Source organism: Rhinolophus ferrumequinum, chromosome 16, assembly GCF_004115265.2.
Source record: "Rhinolophus ferrumequinum isolate MPI-CBG mRhiFer1 chromosome 16, mRhiFer1_v1.p, whole genome shotgun sequence".
NCBI classification, from domain to species: domain Eukaryota; kingdom Metazoa; phylum Chordata; class Mammalia; order Chiroptera; family Rhinolophidae; genus Rhinolophus; species Rhinolophus ferrumequinum.
Genome location: NC_046299.1, coordinates 7,828,428 through 7,848,918, shown reverse-complemented (window position 1 = coordinate 7,848,918; position 20,491 = coordinate 7,828,428). Strand labels below are relative to the sequence as shown.

The 20,491-nt window shown below is 39.2% G+C and overlaps 1 protein-coding gene and 1 pseudogene across 5 annotated transcripts in view; one reads left to right on the top strand and one right to left on the bottom strand.

Moving 5' to 3' along the window:
- The first annotated feature begins 407 nt into the window (after positions 1-407).
- PLEKHA1 (pleckstrin homology domain containing A1) overlaps positions 408-20,491 on the top strand; it is a 58,673-nt gene continuing 38,589 nt past the window's right edge. For 2 of the 5 annotated variants that reach the window (XM_033130703.1, XM_033130706.1), the window contains exons 1-3: positions 408-571; positions 13,852-14,012; positions 19,543-19,599. In XM_033130703.1, the coding sequence (XP_032986594.1) occupies positions 13,872-14,012; positions 19,543-19,599 (198 nt within the window). In that variant the 5' untranslated portion in view covers positions 408-571; positions 13,852-13,871. Of the gene's footprint in view, positions 572-13,851; positions 14,013-19,542; positions 19,600-20,491 lie in introns of those variants that run through there. The other 3 variants (XM_033130704.1, XM_033130702.1, XM_033130707.1) reach the window with 3 other exon arrangements.
- On the bottom strand, positions 9,582-9,658 carry LOC117036484 (uncharacterized; annotated as a pseudogene).

The window sequence follows — 20,491 nt, the reverse complement described above, 5'->3', positions numbered from 1 at the left end:
GAAAACAAATTAGCTGCAAACGAACGAAGCCTATTTTTAAAGATCCCCACGCCTCGGAGCTCGCAGCGATGACATCACAGTTCCATCCCCGAGCCAGCCCTGTGGTCCTCGAAAACTACGAATCCCACAATGCTCCGCAGCACAGGGGCCCCCAAGCTCCTCGCACAGCTCTCCCGACGCGCTCCAGCACGCCTCCCCTGGAACCAGGAAGACACCCTATCCCCAGCCCGACACGCCGCCGGGATCCGCGCGGCGCCTGCCGGGACTTGTAGTCTCGTCCGCTGGGAGTGCCCGCTCCGGAATGTCGGCCGCCGTCTGGGGGCAGAGGCGGCGCGGGTACGCGTGCGCAGTGCGCGGGCGGGCCGTCCTGGGCACCGCTCCGGCAGCTGGGCGCCTGTGGGATTCGCGGCCGAGGCGGTGCGGGTGTTCCGGGCTGAGGGCCGTGGTGAAGTTCGGCGTGAGGAGCGCGGCCGCGCCGGGCGGAGTGGGCGGGGCCGGGCTTCGGGAGTGCGGTGCCGGCTGAGGCGAGCTGGGAGGCGGCGGCGCGTCCGCCGAGGGGCCGCCGGCGCTGGTGAGTGCGGGGCGGCGGGCGGCGCGGGGTCCCTGCTTGCGACTCCGCGGTTCCTTCCCCACGTGTCCGCCCCGCGCGGCTGCACCGGGGCGAGGCCGCGGGGTCGGCTCACCTGCGCGCGCGAGCTCGGGGCGGCGGGAGGGAGCGGCGTCCCCTTCCCGCGGCTGCTGTATTGTTTTTCTGACCTCAGCCCCGCGTCCGGCCGAGGAGGGCGGGGAGGCCGGCGGCTGTCGCGGTCGGCGGCGGGCTCCTCGGTGGCTCTGCCCAAAAGTACAGTGGCACCCTCCTCCTGGACACCCCGCGCCGGCCAGCTGTTCGGGGATTCCCGGCGGGCGACGCCTGTCGGAGTGGCTGGACTCCAGGGCTGTGCCCACGGGGCTCAACTGCCGTGGGCATCGTTTTCTAGGGTTTTAATGCTCTTTCACTGTGGGACTCACCGCCTCAGAAGTGGGCTCCGCCCTGGGTCATAGAATCGTACAATGTTAGTGTTTCACCTTAGCCGCTCAGTGGTGCAAGTGACCGGGGCGAGCGTTGAAAGTGACTTGTCCAAGGTCACCCGGGGAGGACCAGGGAGGCGACCAGAACCCAGGTCTTCAGGCTTCGCGGCCAGCTGCCAGCGGCACCGCTTTGGGGCCGTCCTGAGTGGTTTGTGGTTTCGTTCATATGCTTTCTATTGACTCTCCTGGACGGACCATCAGAGGAGAAAGTGCTGTCATGATGAGAGCGGTCTCGTTATTTGTAGTGTTGACTGCCTTTGGTGGAACTCAGGTTCTGCCGTGCCCCACAGCAGGGCATCTGCTGTCTCCTGGGCATATGAATAATGAAACTCCGTTGCTGTGTGTGGGGCTGGTCCATGAGGAGGTTTGAGGAAGAAATACGCAGGCAATCTGCTATTTTGTTTCACCTTCAGATCCTATAGTACTTGTTTTCTTCTTTTACAGTTGATCGTTGTCTGTTTTAATAAGATTTTCTTTGCTGTAATGAAGTCATTGCCCTTTGTGAATTAGTTTTCTTACTAGAAAATCTTATTTCCTGTGTGTTTAATGACTGGAACAAATAGCGCAGTATGAGGTCTAAACCATTGTCTTTTATCTTAGAACCACTGATCAGTCTGCTTTATTTCCCTCCACACACTCAGCTCACACACTTTTTTCTGTGAGTTTAATGCCATTGAAACACTTTTCAGCAAAACTTGGTTAAGTTTTGTATGATTCAGAGGAAACCTTAAATCATTTTATGAAACTGTGTTTTTCTTCACCATCTGAAGAACTTGAACTGTTATTTCAGAAATAGTACGATTTATTCTGACTAAAATGCCTATTACTTTGCATACTCAGATTTTCATATTAACACACTTGTGGCAAAATCTATTTCCCTAAATAGAGTTCGTTTAGGACTCCTTATCTTGGCCAACTCTTCCTGAAAGAAATTACATTTTAGAATACTTACGTATTTAAACAAGTATATTTAAGCTTAGCAGAATTTGGGTTAATAGTTAATTTATTTTATAGTGCTATAAACCATATAGTGTATCCATTCACAGATTTCTCTTGAGGAGTGTACCTGCATCAAGAAAAATGAATTTGTGAATTTGTCCTTTGTGGTAAGCAGTGGATAACTTTTTGAGGTTAAAAGCAGTATGTGTTGAAACTGCTTCAGATCGCACTTTACTTTGTTATTTTTATTGTTGCTTTGGGGGGAAGTAGCAGGTTTGTATCTTTTCATTTTCCAATTTTAGCAATGTAGCAAAAATAGGAAAGAGAGGTGGTGTGTAAATTTGAGTTTGTCACAGACTAGGAGAGACAGTAAAACAGGATAAGTATACAATTGTTAAGGAAATTGCCATGAGTTCATAAGCCGGAAGGACCTTTTTAGAAATGTTTAAAGACATTAAGAATAGCATTGGATTATTTTGTTTAAAAAGTCGCTGGGCAATACTCGCACGTTGTTAACGTGTAGCATAGGATATATCAAAAACTCCTAGGAAAATACTTGGGAAAGATGGAAACATTTTATAATTTCATAGAGACTTTTTCTTTAAAAACATTTAATGCACTTTTAAAAAAAAAGACTTTGACTTAAGCCTGAAAGTTCTTATAGTCATACTGTAAAACTCAGTTATTTTGACTCTATGATATTTCCTAACCCAGAATGAAATCTATGAAGTAATTTATTAGCATAATTAAGTCACTTTGCTATTGAAATATTGGTTGATATCAAATAGTTGTGTAAATAACTCATTTAAGAATGGGGAAGATAAATAATTTTATGAATAAAATGTAGTAATTATTCAGATGTGAAAATAGTTACACTCTGGTTTTGTTAGATAGAAAATTTCAAGTACTTTAGCAGTAACTACCTCAGCTGTGAGCTGAGGTAATATACAAATACTACCTTTTCACGTGCTTGAGCATTTTACTTTTGGTAATACAAAAGCTTGATATTACATTTCAAGAGAATTACCTTCCTCTCATTTCAGATCTACAATGATACAATAAAATGGCATCAGTAGGAGATAAATATTAAAATTTGGTTTTAATTCTTTTGATCATTTGTGAGTACACAGCATTTGGAAATTTACTGATGTAGTGTCAGAAACGAGTTCTTAAGGCAGAAACTTTTGGTAGTTTTGGATGCTTCTCTATAATTTGTAATTATTTTTAGAAACATAAAAAATGGGGTATTTCTTTTTAAAAATCAAAATTCCTGCTGGTAGTTGTGATAGCAGTAGGATTCTGTTATTCTTAATGAATAACGTTAAACCATTTGAACTCTTAAGTGATATTTTTTCCTAGTAGCTCCTGTGTGATAAAGAACGTGAGCTTATAATTCCTAAAAGATATTTCAGCAAACATGTTTGCTGTTTATTTTGGTAAGCCTTTTGATTAGTTGAATTGCTTTGATTCAGGAAGATAGTATTTTGGGGATTCCCCCCCCATTTTATTTAAAGTTTATTGGGGTGACAATTGTTAGTACAGTTACATAGATTTCAGGTGTACAATTCTGTATTACATCATCTATATATATCACATTGTGTGTTCACCACCCAGAGTCAGTTCTCCTTCCATCACGGTATGTTGGATCCCCCTTACCCTCATCTACCACCCCCCTCCCCCCTTACCCTCTGGTAACCACTAAACTATTGTCTGTGTCTATGAGTTTTTGTTTCTTCATTTGTTTGTCTTGTTCTTTAGTTTTCAGTTTTATATACCACATATCAGTGAAATCATATGGTGTGTTTTGGGGATTTTATATCAAACTTTTTGCACTGAAATTACTGTTGACTAAAAGAAAATCAGTCACGTAGGATATTTTTAAACTTTTAAATAAGTCAGAGTCTTAAATATTTAAACATTTTTAAGTCTTAAGTATTTTTTCCTACATAGAATCCTTATCAGATTTGTCAATCTGATAGTTTTATTCTCCAAAAGTTGTGATTTATCCCTTTACGCAGCCTCGCTTTTTATGAGTTTAACCATTGAACTCTGGATTCTGTATTCAGTTTACCTTCTTCTTGAAGAAAGGACAATCACAGGCACTTAGAATTGGAAGCAGTCTCAGAGGACTTCTAATGTAGCATCTTACCCAGTACAGTAAGACCCCCCTGGGAATTTCCATGTCAGGTGTTCCCTCTCATTACTGAGGACACTACTGCTGTTCAATATGTCATCAGGTTAGTGAGCAGTCTGAGCTTGGTGAGGACAAACACCAAACAGTGTTGTTTTTTCAATATTCATTGCTTTCAACTGTGATTTGTAGGATATTCCTCTTCCTCCTTTCTCCTGTGACATCTTGGGCAAATGACGGCTTTTGTATGTTTACAGCTATTAAAAGCTGCAGTCTAATCTATTTCAGTTTAAACCTTCAGTCTCCTATTCAATTGAAAGTTCCTCTCTTCCCTTATCCCATTGTCAGGCCCCTTATGCTTGAAGCCCTTGGAGTGAGGAGCGATTCTGGTGTACCCCCCAGGATACCGCTTTCTCTTTGCCCTGCTGGGATCTACTTGGACAGGGACTAGTCAGAAGAAAAAGGACAAGTATTTCTTACCTGGTACTGTTTGGTGTGAAAGTAATTGCAGTTTCAAAGGTTACAAACAAGTGCAAAAACCACAATTACTTTTGCACCAACCTAATACTAAAGCCCTCTTTTGATTAAGAGCGGTGAGGCACCGATATCCACTGACAGGCACCCAAACTGGAATTTTTGGTGGTATTTCTCATGGCGACTCCCCCCTATACAGAGTTTCTGAATATGAAATTTGCTGTAGGTCAACCTTTTCCAACCTACACTCCCACCTCCTTGTTCCTTTCCTGTTAGTCCATCACCTGGTTCCTGAGCGTATAAGCATGAGGTGGGTTGGGGATCTTCTCTCTCTGCAGTCACAGTTTTTGATGCCAGCAAGATAGCTCAAGTCCAGCCACCTTCTGCAGTGTCCACTTAACCCACTGGAAACACACTTCCTTTTGATGCCAAATGGTGGCATGCAGGCTGCTTAAGTCTTTCCCCTTTCTCTGCCCTGCCATTTCTCATCAATTCTCTTTTTCCCCTTTCTCCAGTAGGCATAGGGTCAGTCACTTAGTCCACTAAATAAGCAGACTTTGAACTGGAGAATGAGATGCCAATGTCTCCCCCTCTCCCCAATGTCTCCTTTTTTTTTTTTAATAAAGATTTTATTGGGGAAGGGGAACAGGACTTTATTGGAGAACAGTGTGTATTTCTAGTACTTTTTGTTGGGGAACAGTAGTGTGTTTTTCCCGGGACTCATCAGCTCCATCCAAGTCAAGTTGTTGTCCTTTCAATCTTAGTTGTGGAGGGCGCAGCTCAGCTCCAGGTCCAGTCACCGTTGTTAGTTGCAGGGGGCGCAGCCCACTTCCCCTTGCTGGAATCGAACGGGCAACCTTGTGGTTGAGAGCCCGCGTTCCAACCAACTGAGCCATCTGGCCACCCCGGAGCTCAGTGGCAGCTCATTGACTTCATTCCAGTTGCGGAGGGCGCAGCTCGCTGGCCCATGTGGGAATTGAACTGGCAGCACCCTTGCCTAGAGCTCGCGCTCTAACCAGCCGAGCCACCCGTCTGCCCCCAAACGTCTCCTTCTTGTAGGTACTTCTTCTCTTGGTGAATGACTCTTGGGTGCCCCCTGCCACGGTTTTTGGGTGAAACCCCCTTTCTTTCCCTGTGCTCTCCCTGAAGACTTGAAAGACTTCTTTCTAATTTTTTTCTCTCTCTTTTGTCAACTGCTTGTATAGTGTGGAATGATGGTAAAGCATTGGTTAGGGTGCCAGAGCCTTGAGTGGGGTGTGTGTGTGTCTGTGTGTGTGTGTGTGTCTGTGTGTGCGCGCGTGCGCCCGCACGAGAGGCGGGGGTGTTAGTACTGGACTCAACAGTTGTTTGATCCTTGATGTCTGTATATCCTCAGCTTTCTGTTTGTCAGCAATTTTGGAACAACTAGATGTCCCACCCAACATCTAGTTCACAAGTAATGGTGAAGTCCTGTGGGCCTAAGGAGGTCTCACTGCAAAATTTAATTTTTCTTTCTGATTGTTTTTTGGCTTACTTCCTGGTTCCTGACTGATGAAGTATTAACTGTGAGTTTGTTAACTTATTACTGATTATATTATCTAATTACACCTTAGAGCATAAGTAATACTGAAGGATAAATTTTGATGAGGTTTTACTAATGTAATTTTATCTATTTTTGCCTCATACTAGCTTTACTAAAAATATAAATCCAAACAGAAATACAGTGTTTGACTCTTTTTCCTTCCATCATCTAAACAGACCAGTCAGTTAAATCTGCTAAATGATTTCTTGTCTAATGAGGAAAAAGCAACTTTTTATTTGGAAAAATTAAACATTCATATTGGTGCAGTAATTATGGGTTTCTTAATGCTTCATTCAGCAAATAATTATTGTCTTCCATGTGCCAGCCACTGTTTTCAGCAGTGGAGAAACAATAGTAAACAGAAAAAAAGTCCCTGCTCTCATGGAACATACATTCCAGTGTGGGGAAACAGACAAGAAAAAGGTAAATAAGTAAATGACATCATTTGTTAGCAATAAATGCTAAGAAGGAGAAGCAGGGGCGGGAGGTGGGAAGGGGCAGGACAGTTTGGAGCATTTGCAGTTGTAGATAGAGTGTCAAGGGAAGGCTTCACTGAGAAAAGGACATTCGAGTTAAAAGGCGGTGGTGAGTGGGGAGCTTGTGTGATGTAGCAAGAGTCCAGTGGGCAGATGAGTGAGTGATGGGGGATTGGGGCAGGTGAAGGGTGGGTAGGTGAGGCCTGTATGTCTGTGTGAGGGTTTAGGTTTTTACTTGGAGTGAGATGCGTTGCCTCAGAGCAATGGTTCTTAACTCTGGCTGAACACTGGAATTATCTGGGGGGCTTGAAAATGTACTGAGGCCTAGATCCCATCTCCAGACTTTCTGATTTAGTTAGTCTGGGGGTTCTAGCCTAGGTCTCAGGATTTGAAAAACTTGCAGATTATTCTAATAAAGAGCCGAAGTTGAAGTTTTCAGAAGAGTAATATTACATCGTATTGAATGAAGAGCATGGGCTCTAGAGCCGTCCCGTCTTGAATCCTGGCTCTGCCACTTCCTAACCATCTAACCTTGGACAAGTTATTTTTAAAATCTTCTGTGCCATTGTTTTCTCATCTGTAAAATTGTTGTTATAAGGGTTAAATAAACTGACATTTAAATATTTAGAATAATGCTTGGCAGGTAGGAATATGTATAAGTGTTTATCGAATAACCACTTGAATATATGTTTTAATGGGAATCTCTGACTGCTGAGACGATCGTGAAGGCGGCCAGGGCAGAAGCAAGGAAACCATCGCAGTAATCCGGCTGAGAGGCGATGGCGGCTTGCACCACAGTGGCAGCAGTGCAAGTGGTGAGAAGTGGTGGGATTCGGGATGTATTTTGAAGATGGAGCCAACTGGATTTGCTGAAGGATTGGACATGGAATGAGAGAAAGAGAAGACTTAGTCAAGTGTGGCTCCTGATCAGCTGGAGAAGGGTGTGGCTATTTACTGAGATGGGGAGGACTACCTGGAGCTTTGTTAAGTATGAGATGGTTCTGAGGGAAGTAAGTGGATCTGTAGAGCAAGAGGTTGTATACGGAGGGTGCCAAAAAAATTTAAACACATTTTAAGAAAGGTGTCACTTTGGTCAACGTTGCTCAAGCAGTCGTTTGCCGTAATTAGAAGTGTCGGGACGCTCATGGTAACCACTTTTAGCACCTCTTATAATTGCAGATGTCAAACGTGACTTGTATTCATCTTTTGTTACTGATATATATTGAGCATTACAATTTTAATACAGTTTTTCCTTTCTTAAAATGTGTATACTTTTTTTTCCCCTTGCACCTTCTGTACATGAGTTGGGAGTTTAGAGTGTTCAGGGATAGAGATAGCAATTTTGAAGTCATTGGTATTTAGACCTATGCGAATGAGTGAGCTTACTAAGACTGTGAGTATATATATAGAAAAGAGGTCTGTGGACCACCCCCTGGGACACTCCAACATTCAGAGATCTGGGAGATGAAATGGTTCCTAATAAATAATTGCTTCATTACTTTTATTTCAAATACAATCATAGCATCAATGTTTACATTATCCTAAATGCACAAAAAATACTATCATATACATAGTTTCAAAATTACAATACCAAGCAGGATTGCTAGTTCATAGGGCTAAAAGAATTATGTGATTTTGTTAAACAGTGCCAACTCCCTGTCTCTAGGGTTGTACCATTTTGCTTTCTCACTAGCAATGTAAGAGTCCGTAATTTCTTACAGTCTCACCATTGTAGTGTGTTCAGCTTTTGAATTTTTGCCAGTTTGATAGGTGAGAAATGGTATCTCTGTGTGGTATAGGTTTATTCATTTTTTGAACTTTTCTATTATGAAGAATTGTGAATATCCACAAGAACAGACAGAATCATATAACTACAGTACTTATCATTTAACCCCAACAACTGTAAACCAAGGCCATGCCTCCTTCATCCATTCCTTCCTTCCAAATTATTCAGATGACATTTTATTTTATCTCTGTATCAGTAGATACCTAAGTTTTTATTGCTACTGGATTTTTCAGTTAACTTTTTGGAATTTGTTAACATACAATACACTATCTGCCTAAAGTTTACAACTTGATGAGTTTTGACTGTGTTGTTGCATGTAGCAGTAGTCCCTCTATAGTGTAGAGTGCTAATACATTGTATAGACACACCACATTTTGTTTACGTGGTGATGGACATTTGGCTTGTTTTAGTTTGGGGCTATTATGAATAAAGCTGCTGTAAATATTTATGAATTAATCATTGTATGCATGTATGTTTCCATTTCTCTTGAGTAAATACCTAGGAATGGAATGGCTAAGTCATACAGTAGGTGTATGTTTGCTTTTGTTATCAGAACTTTTTCCTTAGTGGTTGTACCATTTTACATTCCCATTAGCAATATATACATTCTTGATGCACCATGTCTTTGATAACATTTGGTGTTGTCATTCCATTTAATTGTAGCTATTCTGGTGATGTGTATGGCATCTTTTTTTAGAATTCAGGATTGTTGAGGTGTAATTTACGTAGAGTAAGTTTTACCCGTTTTCGTGTACAGATCTACACGTTTTGACATACGCATATAATTGTGTAAACTCCACCACAATCAAGATACACAATAGTTAACATCACCAAAAAAATACATTCCCTCCTGTTCCTTTTTCACTCAGTCCTTCTCCCGATTCCAAGCCCTAGCAACTCTGATCTGTTGTATCAGAGTAGTTTTTATCAGTAGTTTTATCAGGAGTTTTTTTTTTTTTTTTTTTTTTTCTCATTTGTATGCAGTGCACCACCGTCTTTGGTGTATGGGCATATGAGTTTTGATAAATGCATAATCATGTATCCCACCACCTTGAAGATACAGAACAGGTACATTACTCCAAAAATTACCCTTTAAAGTCAGCCCCTCCTCTACCCACTGACCTGTTCTCTGTCCCTATAGCCTTTTTTTGGTCCAGCTACTTTCATTTAGCAAAATAAATTTGATACTACACTTGATCTTAGCCAAAAGGCCGAGAAGCGATAGCAAAATAAATTTGAAATTTACCCATGTGATATGTACCAATAGCTGTTCCTTTATATTGCTGGGTCGTATTCCATTGTATTGGATGTACCACAGTTTATTCATTTACCAGTGGAAGGACATTTGGGTTGTTCCTGCTGTTGCCAGTTATGAATAATGTTGTTATAAACTTTTCCATACAGGTTTTTGTGTGAACGTAAACTTTCAGTTCACTTGGAGAAATACCTAGGAGTGGGATTGCTGGTTCATATTGTAAGGGTATGTTTTAACTTTGTAAGAATCTGCCAAACTGTCTTCCCATGTTTCCGTACCATTTTGCATTCCCACCAGCAGTGTTATGGGAGAGTGTTCGTTTGTTTCACGTTCTGGTCAGCTTTTGGTATTGTCAGGTTTCTGTGTGTGTGTGTGGTTTTTTTTTTTTGTTTTTGTTTTTTGTTTTGCCATTCTACTACACATATTGTGGTACCTCCTGGTTTTTATTTGTGATACCTTTCTGACTAATGATGACCATCTTTATATGTGCTTATTTACTATTTATATATCTTCTTTGTTGGCTTGTCTGTTCATATTTGGTTCATCTTATTATTAAACTTCCCTTAATAATTCTTTGCCTGTTCTTGGATATCAGTTATTTGATATATGTATGTAAACTGAGTGTTTTCTCATTCTGTGGCTTGTCTTTTGATTTCTTAATGGTTATTTTCAAAGAACTGTTCTTAATTTTGATTAAATCCAATATATTAACCATTATATGGTTCAGGCTCTTTGTGTATTATCTAAGAGATCTTTGTTTACTCCCCAGGGTCATGAAGACTTTGTCCTATATATTTTGTGGAAGCTTTATTAGTATAGCTTTTACATTAGGTCTCTGATCCATTTCGAGTTAATTTTTTCCCACATGGATACCTAATTGTTCCAGTGCCATTTGTTGAGAGACCATCCTTCCCTGGTGGAATTGTCTTGGCATCTTTGTTGAAAATCAATTGACAGTATATGTATGGGTCTGTTTCTGGATGCTGTTCTGTTCCACTCATTTATTATATCTATCTTTTCACCAATCCTCCACTGTCTTTATTTCTGTAACTTTATTGTAAATCTTGAAATCAAGTAGTGTAAATCTGTTCTTTGGGAATGAGATTTGGCTTTTTAGGTCATTTGCATTTACGTGTGTGTGTGTGTGTGTGTGTGTGTGTGTTTATACACATTAGAATCGCCTTGTCAATTTTTATAAAATATACTGCTGGAGTTTTGATTGGTTGGCTTGTAGCAGTACTTTATTCCTTTCTATGTCTGGATAATATTTCATTGTATGGATATATACCACATTTTGTTCATTCTGTTGGACATATGGGTTGTTTTTATTTTTTGGCTATAGTGAATTTTTTGGCTATTGTGGCCATCGACATTCAGGTATGAGTGTTTGAGTGTCTGTTTTCAGTACTTTTGGATAAATGCATAGGAGTAGAAATGTTGTATGGTAATTCTGTTTACTTTTCAAGAATTACCAAACTGTTTTACATTCCCGCTAGCAATGTAGGAGGGTACCAGTTTCTCCACGTGGTTCCCCAAACTGGTTATTTTTCCTCTCTTTTAATTATATCCATCCTAGTAGGTGTGAAGTGGTATCTCATTCTGGTTTTGAATTATATTTCTTTAATGACAAATAATATTGAGCAATTTTTTGTGTTCTGATTGATCATTTGTATTATCTTCTTTGGGAGAAATGTCTTTTCAAGTCCTTTGCCCATTTTGAAACTGGGTTTTGAGGTTATTGTTCAGTTGTGAGAGTTAGTTATGTATTTGGATACTAGACCCTTATCAGATACATAATTTGCAGTATTCCCTCCCATTCTGTAGGTTGTTTCATTTTTTTTTTTTTAATTAATGTTCTTTTTTTTTGGTTGTTTCATTTTCTTAAGTCCTTTGGTGCAAAAAAGTTTTTAATTTTTATGAAGTTGAGTTTATCATATTTTTTCTTTTGTTGTTTGTGCTTTTGCTGTTATATCGAAGAATTTATCACCAAATCCAAGGTCATGAAGATTAACTTGTATATTTTCATAAAGCTTTATAGTTTTAGCTCTTACATTTAAATTGTTAATTTTTGTATATGGTGTGAGGTAGTGGTCCAGTTTTGTTCTTTAGCATGTGGATATACAGTTGTCCCAGCACCATTTGTTGAAGAGGCAGTTTTCCCATTGCATCATGGCTCCTTACTGAAAATCAGTTGGCCATAGGTGTATGGGTTTATCTTTGGGTTCTCAATTCTATTTTTTTTTTTTTTTAAGATTTTTACTGGGGAAGGGGAACAGGACTTTATTGGGGAACAGTATGTACTTCCAGACCTTTTTTCCAAGTCAAGTTGTCCTTTCAGTCTTAGGTGTGGAGGGCACAGCTCAGCTCCAGGTCCAGTTGCCGTTGCTAGTTGCAGGGGGCGCAGCCCACCATCCCTTGCAGGAGTCGAGGAGTTGAACCAGCGACCTTGTGGTTGAGAGCCCACTGGCCCATGTGGGAATCCAACGGGCAGCCTTTGGAGTTAGGAGCACGGAGCTCCAACTGCCTGAGCCACCGGGCCGGCTCCTGAATTCTATGTTTTTGATCTATCTCTACCTCAAGGCAGTACCATGCAAGTTGATAGTATATGTAGTACATGTTAGTATAGTATTAGTATATTAATTTTTCAAGTTTTGATTACATTTTAGAAATTTTTAAAAACTTTGGGTAAGTTCTTTAAAGAAATTATCTCTTAATGCCAGATTTATAATAACACCATACATGCAAACTTAATGGATAGTTTTATTTACAACTTTTTGATGTTTCACCATTTCTCTGGCTGCACACAGAATGGTGATTTAGATATGCAGTATATCAGGTTGCATACTAAATTGAATTTTCATCCTGAGTTAAACTTTTCTTGAGCCTTTAAATGAAGAACTAGTTCCATAAATAAATTCAATCTGCCAAAAGATGTTGGTGCTGCCTAAAGAAGTACCAGAATAGAAAAGGTCTGCACATTTGCATAACATCAGGAAGGAATCACATATCTAGTTTCTAGAGAAAAATGACTATAAACACTGCTTTTTACCCACCATGGTTTTGAACTTTAACCAGTACAATCAAAATTTCAGTACTTCAGAATCAGCATATGATATGCCTCTGAAGTGTTTTTAATCTATAACCTCTCTCTCTCTCTCTCTCTCTCTCTCTCTCTCTCTCTCTCTCTCTCTCTCTCTCTCTCTCTTATTTTTCCCTGTAGTAATTTATTTGCTGACAAAACTGGGCTCTTTGTCCTGTTGTTTCCCACAATTTGGCTTTTGCTTATTGAGTCCCTCAGTTTTGCTTATTGACTTCCTCTGTGTTCTTTATTTCCTATTAATTGATGGTTGGACATAGATCCAGAGACTTGATCAGATTCAGATAAAAACTTTTTTGTTACAGGATGTTCACTTCATTGGTAATGTTTGTGTCTTCCATCTGGAGGCACATAATACTTGTTTATCTCTTCATGATGTTAGCTAACTTTACTTTGATTCATTTTAGTTTTAACAATTCAAAGGGTTTTAAAGAGACAGGATACTGTAGAGATTAAGATACAAGTTTGAGAGTCTAAGAATCTGGTTCATGTTTTGATTCATTACCTCCTAGTTTTCTAATCTCGGAAAATCACTTCCCCTTCTCAATGTTAAGCTTCTTATCTGAAATGGGGGAGATGATGCCTACTCATAGGGTCATTTCGAGGATTAATTGAGAAAGTGCATGGAAAAGACTCACACAGAGCCTAGCATGTAGTAAGTAAGTGGCCAATAAAGGTTAGCTACTGTTTTGTGAATTTAAAAATATTCTAAAACAATCTGAAAGTTCATTTATCTCGATTTACAAGTGAGGAAATTAATGTCTGGGTAGCTATTTTTTGGCTCACTTGGGTTTGTTTAGGGAAAAAGGTAAGTAAATTATTTAACTGAGGTGAATAGCTCTCCTTTGTCCTCATCAATGTGAAGCTGCACTTAGTAACCACTCATAATAAGCTTAATTTCAAAAGCAATTTTTGCCCATGCTTTGCGTGTACTCGTATACACATTAACCGGCCCCCACCTAATGCTGGAAAATAGGCTCCTTGTTGAACAAATCATATCGTAGCACATTTTATGCTTGAAGGTCCATTGAGAAATACTTGCTGTTAATGTTTTTGTTTTACAGTGTAATGTTCAAGCTCAGAAATGCCTTATGTGGATCGTCAGAATCGCATTTGTGGTTTTCTAGACATTGAAGAAAATGAAAATAGTGGGAAATTTCTTCGAAGGTACTTCATACTGGATACCAGAGAAGATAGTTTTGTATGGTACATGGATAATCCACAGGTTTGTGAAGTCCAAAGGGTTACCTTTCTTTAAAAGCATACAAGAATGTTAATTATTAAAGTGTCTGACATACTATACTGATGTTAGATTGGTCTTTCTAAACAGTAAATATTTAGATTTATTTCTACTGGCTGCACTTTCCCTGCCCTGCACCCCCAATTCCTACTGTCTTATTTGCATTTCAGAAGATGAAACTAAGTTTATTTGATAAAAATTTATGCAGCATGTATGTTTTTCCTCCCTTGGGAGAGAAATACTATCTCTGGTAGAAAGTTTTAAAATCGTTTAGATTTAAGGTGCTGTCTCTAGGATATAGACTACTGTCTTTTGGTAAATAAACTACTGAAACTGTTGACACTCTTCACGCATGTACGTAGGCCTTCCGTCTTGTAGTGTCACACTTGAGTGTCAGCCATTGGAATGCTACTCATGAGTTGAAATGCACTTTGATTTTATTGTCGTCTTGTAAATCATTGGGTGTAAATGCCACAAATTAAAAATTGGAATCCTAATTTTTCTTTAAAGGTTTTTTTTTTTTTTTTAATTTATTGGGGTGACAATTGTTAGTAAAATTACATAGATTTCAGGTGTACAATTCTGCATTACATCATCTATAAATCCCATTGTGTGCTCACCACCCAGAGTCAGTTCTCCTTCCATCACCATATATTTATAAAGGTTTTTTTTTAAAAAAACTTTTATTTATTTAAGTGTGTTTTTCCAGGACCCATCAGCTCCAAGTGAAGTAGTTGTTTCAATCTAGTTGTGGAGGGCGCAGCTCACAGTGGCCCATGTGGGATCGAACTGGCGACCTTGTTGCTAAGAGCACCGCGCTCTAACCCACTGAGCTCACCAGCCTCCCCTAGAATTCTGATTTTAAGGTCTTAGAGACCTTGCAGTAGAGATCATCTTTTGAGCAGTTTTAAGTTTTCTTTACCTGTGAAACTCCTTTCAGATTGAGATGCAGCTCCGGGGGCTCCTCATGCCCTGAGGAGCCTAAAGGTGAGAGCGAGAGCAAGGGGGTGACTGGTGGGAGGTTCTCTTCTGCTTCACAGCAGGGACTGGGTCCCCCGCCGAGGGCTAGTATTTTTCACCACCCTGTCCTGATTTTAGGTTAGAGAAAGAGACATACATGCAAGTGCATTTATATTTGATTATATAGAATTCGAGTTATAAGGGACCTTGGTATTAATTCAACCTCCTTAAATGCAAGAACCCATTTATCCCTGATCTTCACCTTAGGTGGTGTTTGAACGACACATTACTAAAAAGTATGTATTATATTTGAGACACCTTTAATTATTATTTGTCCTGTGAGCCATGCCTTGTGTCTTCTACCCATGAATCCTCCTTTTGCCCTCTGATTCTATAAAGTAAGTTTAGACCTTTATCTACATGCAGTCTTTCAACTTTTGGAGGATAATTTGTGTTTTAATTCAGTGTATATTATCTGAGTGCTGACTTTGTATGAGACTTTTTTTTGCCAAGAACTGTCTTTTCTCTGTCCTTATCCTTAAGAATTTACTGACACTCTGTTTTATTCCCTTATCTCTGGGTATAAGCAACTTTCTTGGGTGTTAGTAACCTTGCTGTGCTCCTACATGATTACCTTCACTTACTTGACGAGAGTCAGTGGTAGAAGCAACAGGTCTGCAGAAATCAAAAGTTTATTTCTACTCTTTTTTTTTTTTAAACATAAATCAGATTCCTCTTTTTTATGACCTCATCTCTATCTGTGGCACAGTCCCCTCCCAAACGCCTTGTACCAAGGTGGAAAGTAACCTAGTCCCCCTTGATGGCCTCTAATTACTATATACTAAATTTCAGTTTCTGGTTCTTCTCTCCAGTGCAAACCACTGCACAGTTCTGCTAGTCTTCTCTCCGTTGTTTGTCTCTTCACAAGATCTGGTTAACGTACATATGGTTTATCCTGAATTTTATTTAAAGCTCCTTGTTTTTCTGTCTTCATATATCATAGATTCTCCTTCCCAGAATTCCTGCCTATATCAGTACTTCCCACTTAAACAGAGCTACCATGTTTCCTCAAAAATAAGACCTAGCCGGACCATCAGCTCTGATGTGTCTTTTGGAGCAAAATGATCCATTATTATAAGATCCAGTATTATATTATATTACATTATACCTGGTCTTATATTAAAATAAGACTGGGTCTCAGATTAATTTTTGCTTTAAAAGACGCATTAGAGCTGATGGTCCGGCTAGGTCTCGTTTTCGGGGAAACGGTAAAAGTCAATAACTACAGAATAGAAAATGTTTATTACACAGAGGAAACATAAACCTGGAATTCAGAGGGAGGGTGTGATCATAGCTAGCAGAGAGAGTTAACGTCTTCATGGAGGTGGTACCATGTGAAACTGACCTATTAGCAGTGTGGGTATAGTTCTGGCCAAGAGGTGGAGAAGTGGGCATTCCTTCCAGTGCTCCAAGAACAGCATGGGCAAAGAATTCAAAGCAAGATGCCTATGGCACGTCCCGACAATAGTTCACTGTGGCTGTAGCCGGGAGCATGCTTAAGCACTCAGCTGTGTCTTTTTTACACAGACTTTTTTTTTCCTAAAGATTTTATTGGGGAAGGGGAGTAGGACTTTATTGGGGAACAGTGTGTACTTCGGGACTTTTCCAAGTCAAGTCGTTTTCCTCTCAGTCTTAGTTGTGGAGGGTGGAGCTCCGCTCCAGGTCCAGTTGCCTCCGTTAATTGCAGGGGGCGCAGCCCATCATCTCTTGTGGGAGTCGAACCGGCAACCTTGTGGTTGAGAGCCCACCCTCCAACCAATTGAGCCATCTGGCCTGGCCCATGTGGGAATCGAACCGGCAGCCCTCGGCATTTAGGAACATGGGGCTCCAACCGCCTGAGCCACCGTGCCGGCCCCCACACAGACTCTTTTGAAGCCATATTTCTATGGTGTGATTAGTGCATTGGTTTTTCTGTATGTAGTGCAGAATTTTAAATCTGTCTTTTTATTCAGTTGTTCTTAATAATTTTATCTCTTCATTCCAACTGGTGAGAATCTTTCACAATCTTGATTCCGCCAGCCATTGTATTAGCTATCAATACCAGCTTTGTGTCACTTTTAAATGTTTTGATCAAGACTTATATCTCTTTCATGAAAACTTACGCAAGAGGGAGATATTAAATTGAACCACGTGAAATTGCCAATGTACCACCAATTTCATGTACTAAAAAATGGCAATTTTATATGATGCAATCTAGTTGCTTATGTTACGGTGCTGTAACATGTTATACTGATCATAATAATCCTGATTATGAAAGAAAATTAGTTTGGTTCACCTTTTTTTATGGAGCCATTCTTTCTCTGTTTTGTTTTCTTTACCACTAATCATTGGTGTAAAAATCCATTCTAGTGTATTACTAGGGATCAATTTGGGACTTTTTTTGTTTTGTTGAGGGCGTGGGTAATGGTGGAGAATTAAATAATTGAGTAACTGTATTAGGAAGTGTATTTGAAAAAAATTGAGAAAGTCTTTTGGCAAAAAGAGTACAGGAACTCGTAAGAACAAATTGCTTATTTCCCTTTTTATCTTAAATGTCATATTAGTTTATTATTTCTTGTTCATTGTCAAGTAACACATTTTAAAACCTACTTTTTTTCTAGTTGAACTTGGCAGCAATCATACTGGTCCATAGGAAGTAGGTATTTTGAATATCCTTTATTTCCCAGCTACTTATATTTCCCTGTACTGTGCCACTGTTTAATCTATGACCCTTTATGTCATGCAGCCATGACATAGCTTCTCATTTCTCTTCCTCACACAAAGGCTTAGAGCTGTATTCATCTAGTTAAAATGATGGGCTTATGGAGGACTTAAAAGAAAAATAACAAGTTTGAATGGAAGGGTGGCTGTGTTCGGGGAAAAAAACACTTTCGTATTAGTTAGGAGGTCTTGAAGACATCATAACATTTCATTTCCTTATCGAAAATTAAAAAACAAACCAAAAAAAACCCTCTTTAAATGGAAAACATTTTGTATAAAAACACAACCATTTAAAATTGCATATTAAAAAATTATAATTTTATATCCATATTTATGTATGGTTTACATTTGGAAGCTTATGCATCATATACAGTTCAGAGCAGAACATAATGCAGTTTTACTTTATATAGGAGTGAAAGTTTTGAAAAGACCTGTCCCGTCAACAAACAGACTCATGTTTGGGAATCTTAAGTTTTTGAAATGCCTAGGCTTCCATATAATTAACTGTTTCCGGTAAGCTAATAGAGGTCTGACAAAGGTACTTCCTAGTCATTCATGAAAGCAAGCCCAAATATATTTTTTTATATTTACGTTATTGTAAACTCAGTTAAAATCTTGCTTAATCTATAGCAGGGGAAACTTTCAAAATCAAGATTGTTTTAATTTTACTTGTGAAATATTCTATCATCTTTTCCTTTATATTTTTATTATTTTTTCCAGATTCTTTTATCTGCTTTCCCTACTTCCATCTTCCCCCTCTATAATCCATCTAATTTATTATATTACATGTTACATTAATTAAAGCACAATTTTGATTACAGAGCTACTCACAAGCCTTCTTTAATGGTTTCAAATTCTTAACAGTATTAGTTCATTGCTACTTTGCTTTTTTTAATTAGGTTCCTCTATAATTAGGTTCTTAGTTCAAGTTCCCACACCACCATTTTCTCCTATAACCCTGTATGACCCTGTGTTACAGTGGAGCACAGCCTCTTTTCCATTCCAGTACAGAGCTTCTGGGCTTCCTCATCTGCTTGTTGTAGCTTGTCTGTTTTCTCTGCCTGGAGTAGTCTCTCTTCCGCTCTTTGTGTTTCAGATTTTTCCTTTAAGGCTGTTCTGTTCATTCTTCCACCCAGTCGTTCCTGACAGCCTTAGCCAGAAATGATTCTCCCTCTTCTTAGTTCTTTCTCCTTAGCTCTTTTAAGACACAAACCACATTCCAAACCTGTGAAGGAAAGAATAAAGATGTTTTGTATGCAAGTGTTAATATATATATTCCCTAGTATGGTTTAAAGAGTATAATTTAACGATTTTTTTGAAAAATGGTATCAATATAGATAAAGTATGGTGTAATAAGTCTAAATATATTTAAATAGGGAAAATCCAAATACTTGATTAATTTTTTTTAATAGAAGTTAATATGTATAGTCTTGAAATTTCTTACAACTGTATTTCTTTTATGTCTCTAAATGTTTTTTCTCATTGCTTTCAGGACCAAAATCTGATCTTGTTTATGGCCATTTAAGCTCATGAGACAGAAAATAAGTTTAGCTATAATGATAAAAATGGCCTTTTATTTATGAATGTATTAAGGTGGAACAAAATAGAGTTCAATTTTGTTATCCACACTGTCAGCTTGATTTCAGACCTAGTAAATACTTGAACTGAAAAAGTTGATTTGTAAAATGTGATATTAAAAAAATCTAATTTATTAACTTTTTAATATGTTTACATTATATTATAAAATAAATTCATCGTGGTGGATATTAATTATGTATTAATCATTTGTTTCCAGAACCTGCCTTCTGGATCATCACGTGTTGGAGCCATTAAACTTACCTACATATCAAAGGTAGTCTTTCTGTATTGAATTACATTTATGCTTGAATTAAAATACCTTAGAATGGGTGGGACCACTGTCTTCCAGTAATTCATCAAAATGACCAACACAAAGGGAAACAGGAGAGGCATCTGCTGTGTGTTCTCTAGGCCTTTTAGAAAACATGGAGTTGTTCCTTTGGCCACGTACATGCGAGTCTACAAGAAAGGTGATACTGTAGATATCAAGGGAATGGGCACCATTCAAAAAGGAAAGCCCCTACCAGTGTTCCCATGGCAAAGCTGGAAGAGTCTGCATTGTTACTCAGCATGCGGTTGGCATTGTTGTAAACAAATAAGTTAAGGGCAAGATTCTTGCCAAGAGGATTAATGTACGTATTGAGCGTAGTAAGCGCTCTAGGAGCTGAGATAGCTTCCAGAAATGTGTGAAGGAAAATGATCAGGAAAAGAAGGGAGCCAAGGAGAAAGGTACCTGGGTTCAAATGAAGCACCAGCCTCCTCCACCCAGAGAAGCACACTCTGTGAGAACCAATGGAAAGGAGCCTGAGCTGCTGGAACCCATTCCCTAGGAATTCATGGCATGATAAGTGTGAAAAAATAAAAGACCTCTGCACTGTTAAAAAACAAAAAAAGAATGGGAGTGTGAATAAAAGGAGTGATTTCCTTTCTGTGTCATTTAATGACAATGTTCAGGTTCATATCATGCTGAACATAGTACCTGATGACTGTGTTTAGGATGCTGTTTGATAAAATTTGGAAAAATCTGGAGTTAACTTATAGGATGTGGCTCATTGCAAAAGTTAACGTTAACTTTTATGATTCGGTATCTGAACATCAGAAGGGGAGAAATCAGTTAACAATTAGGTTCTATCTTTGGGAACTCTGGAGAGTTCTCTAAGTCTGTA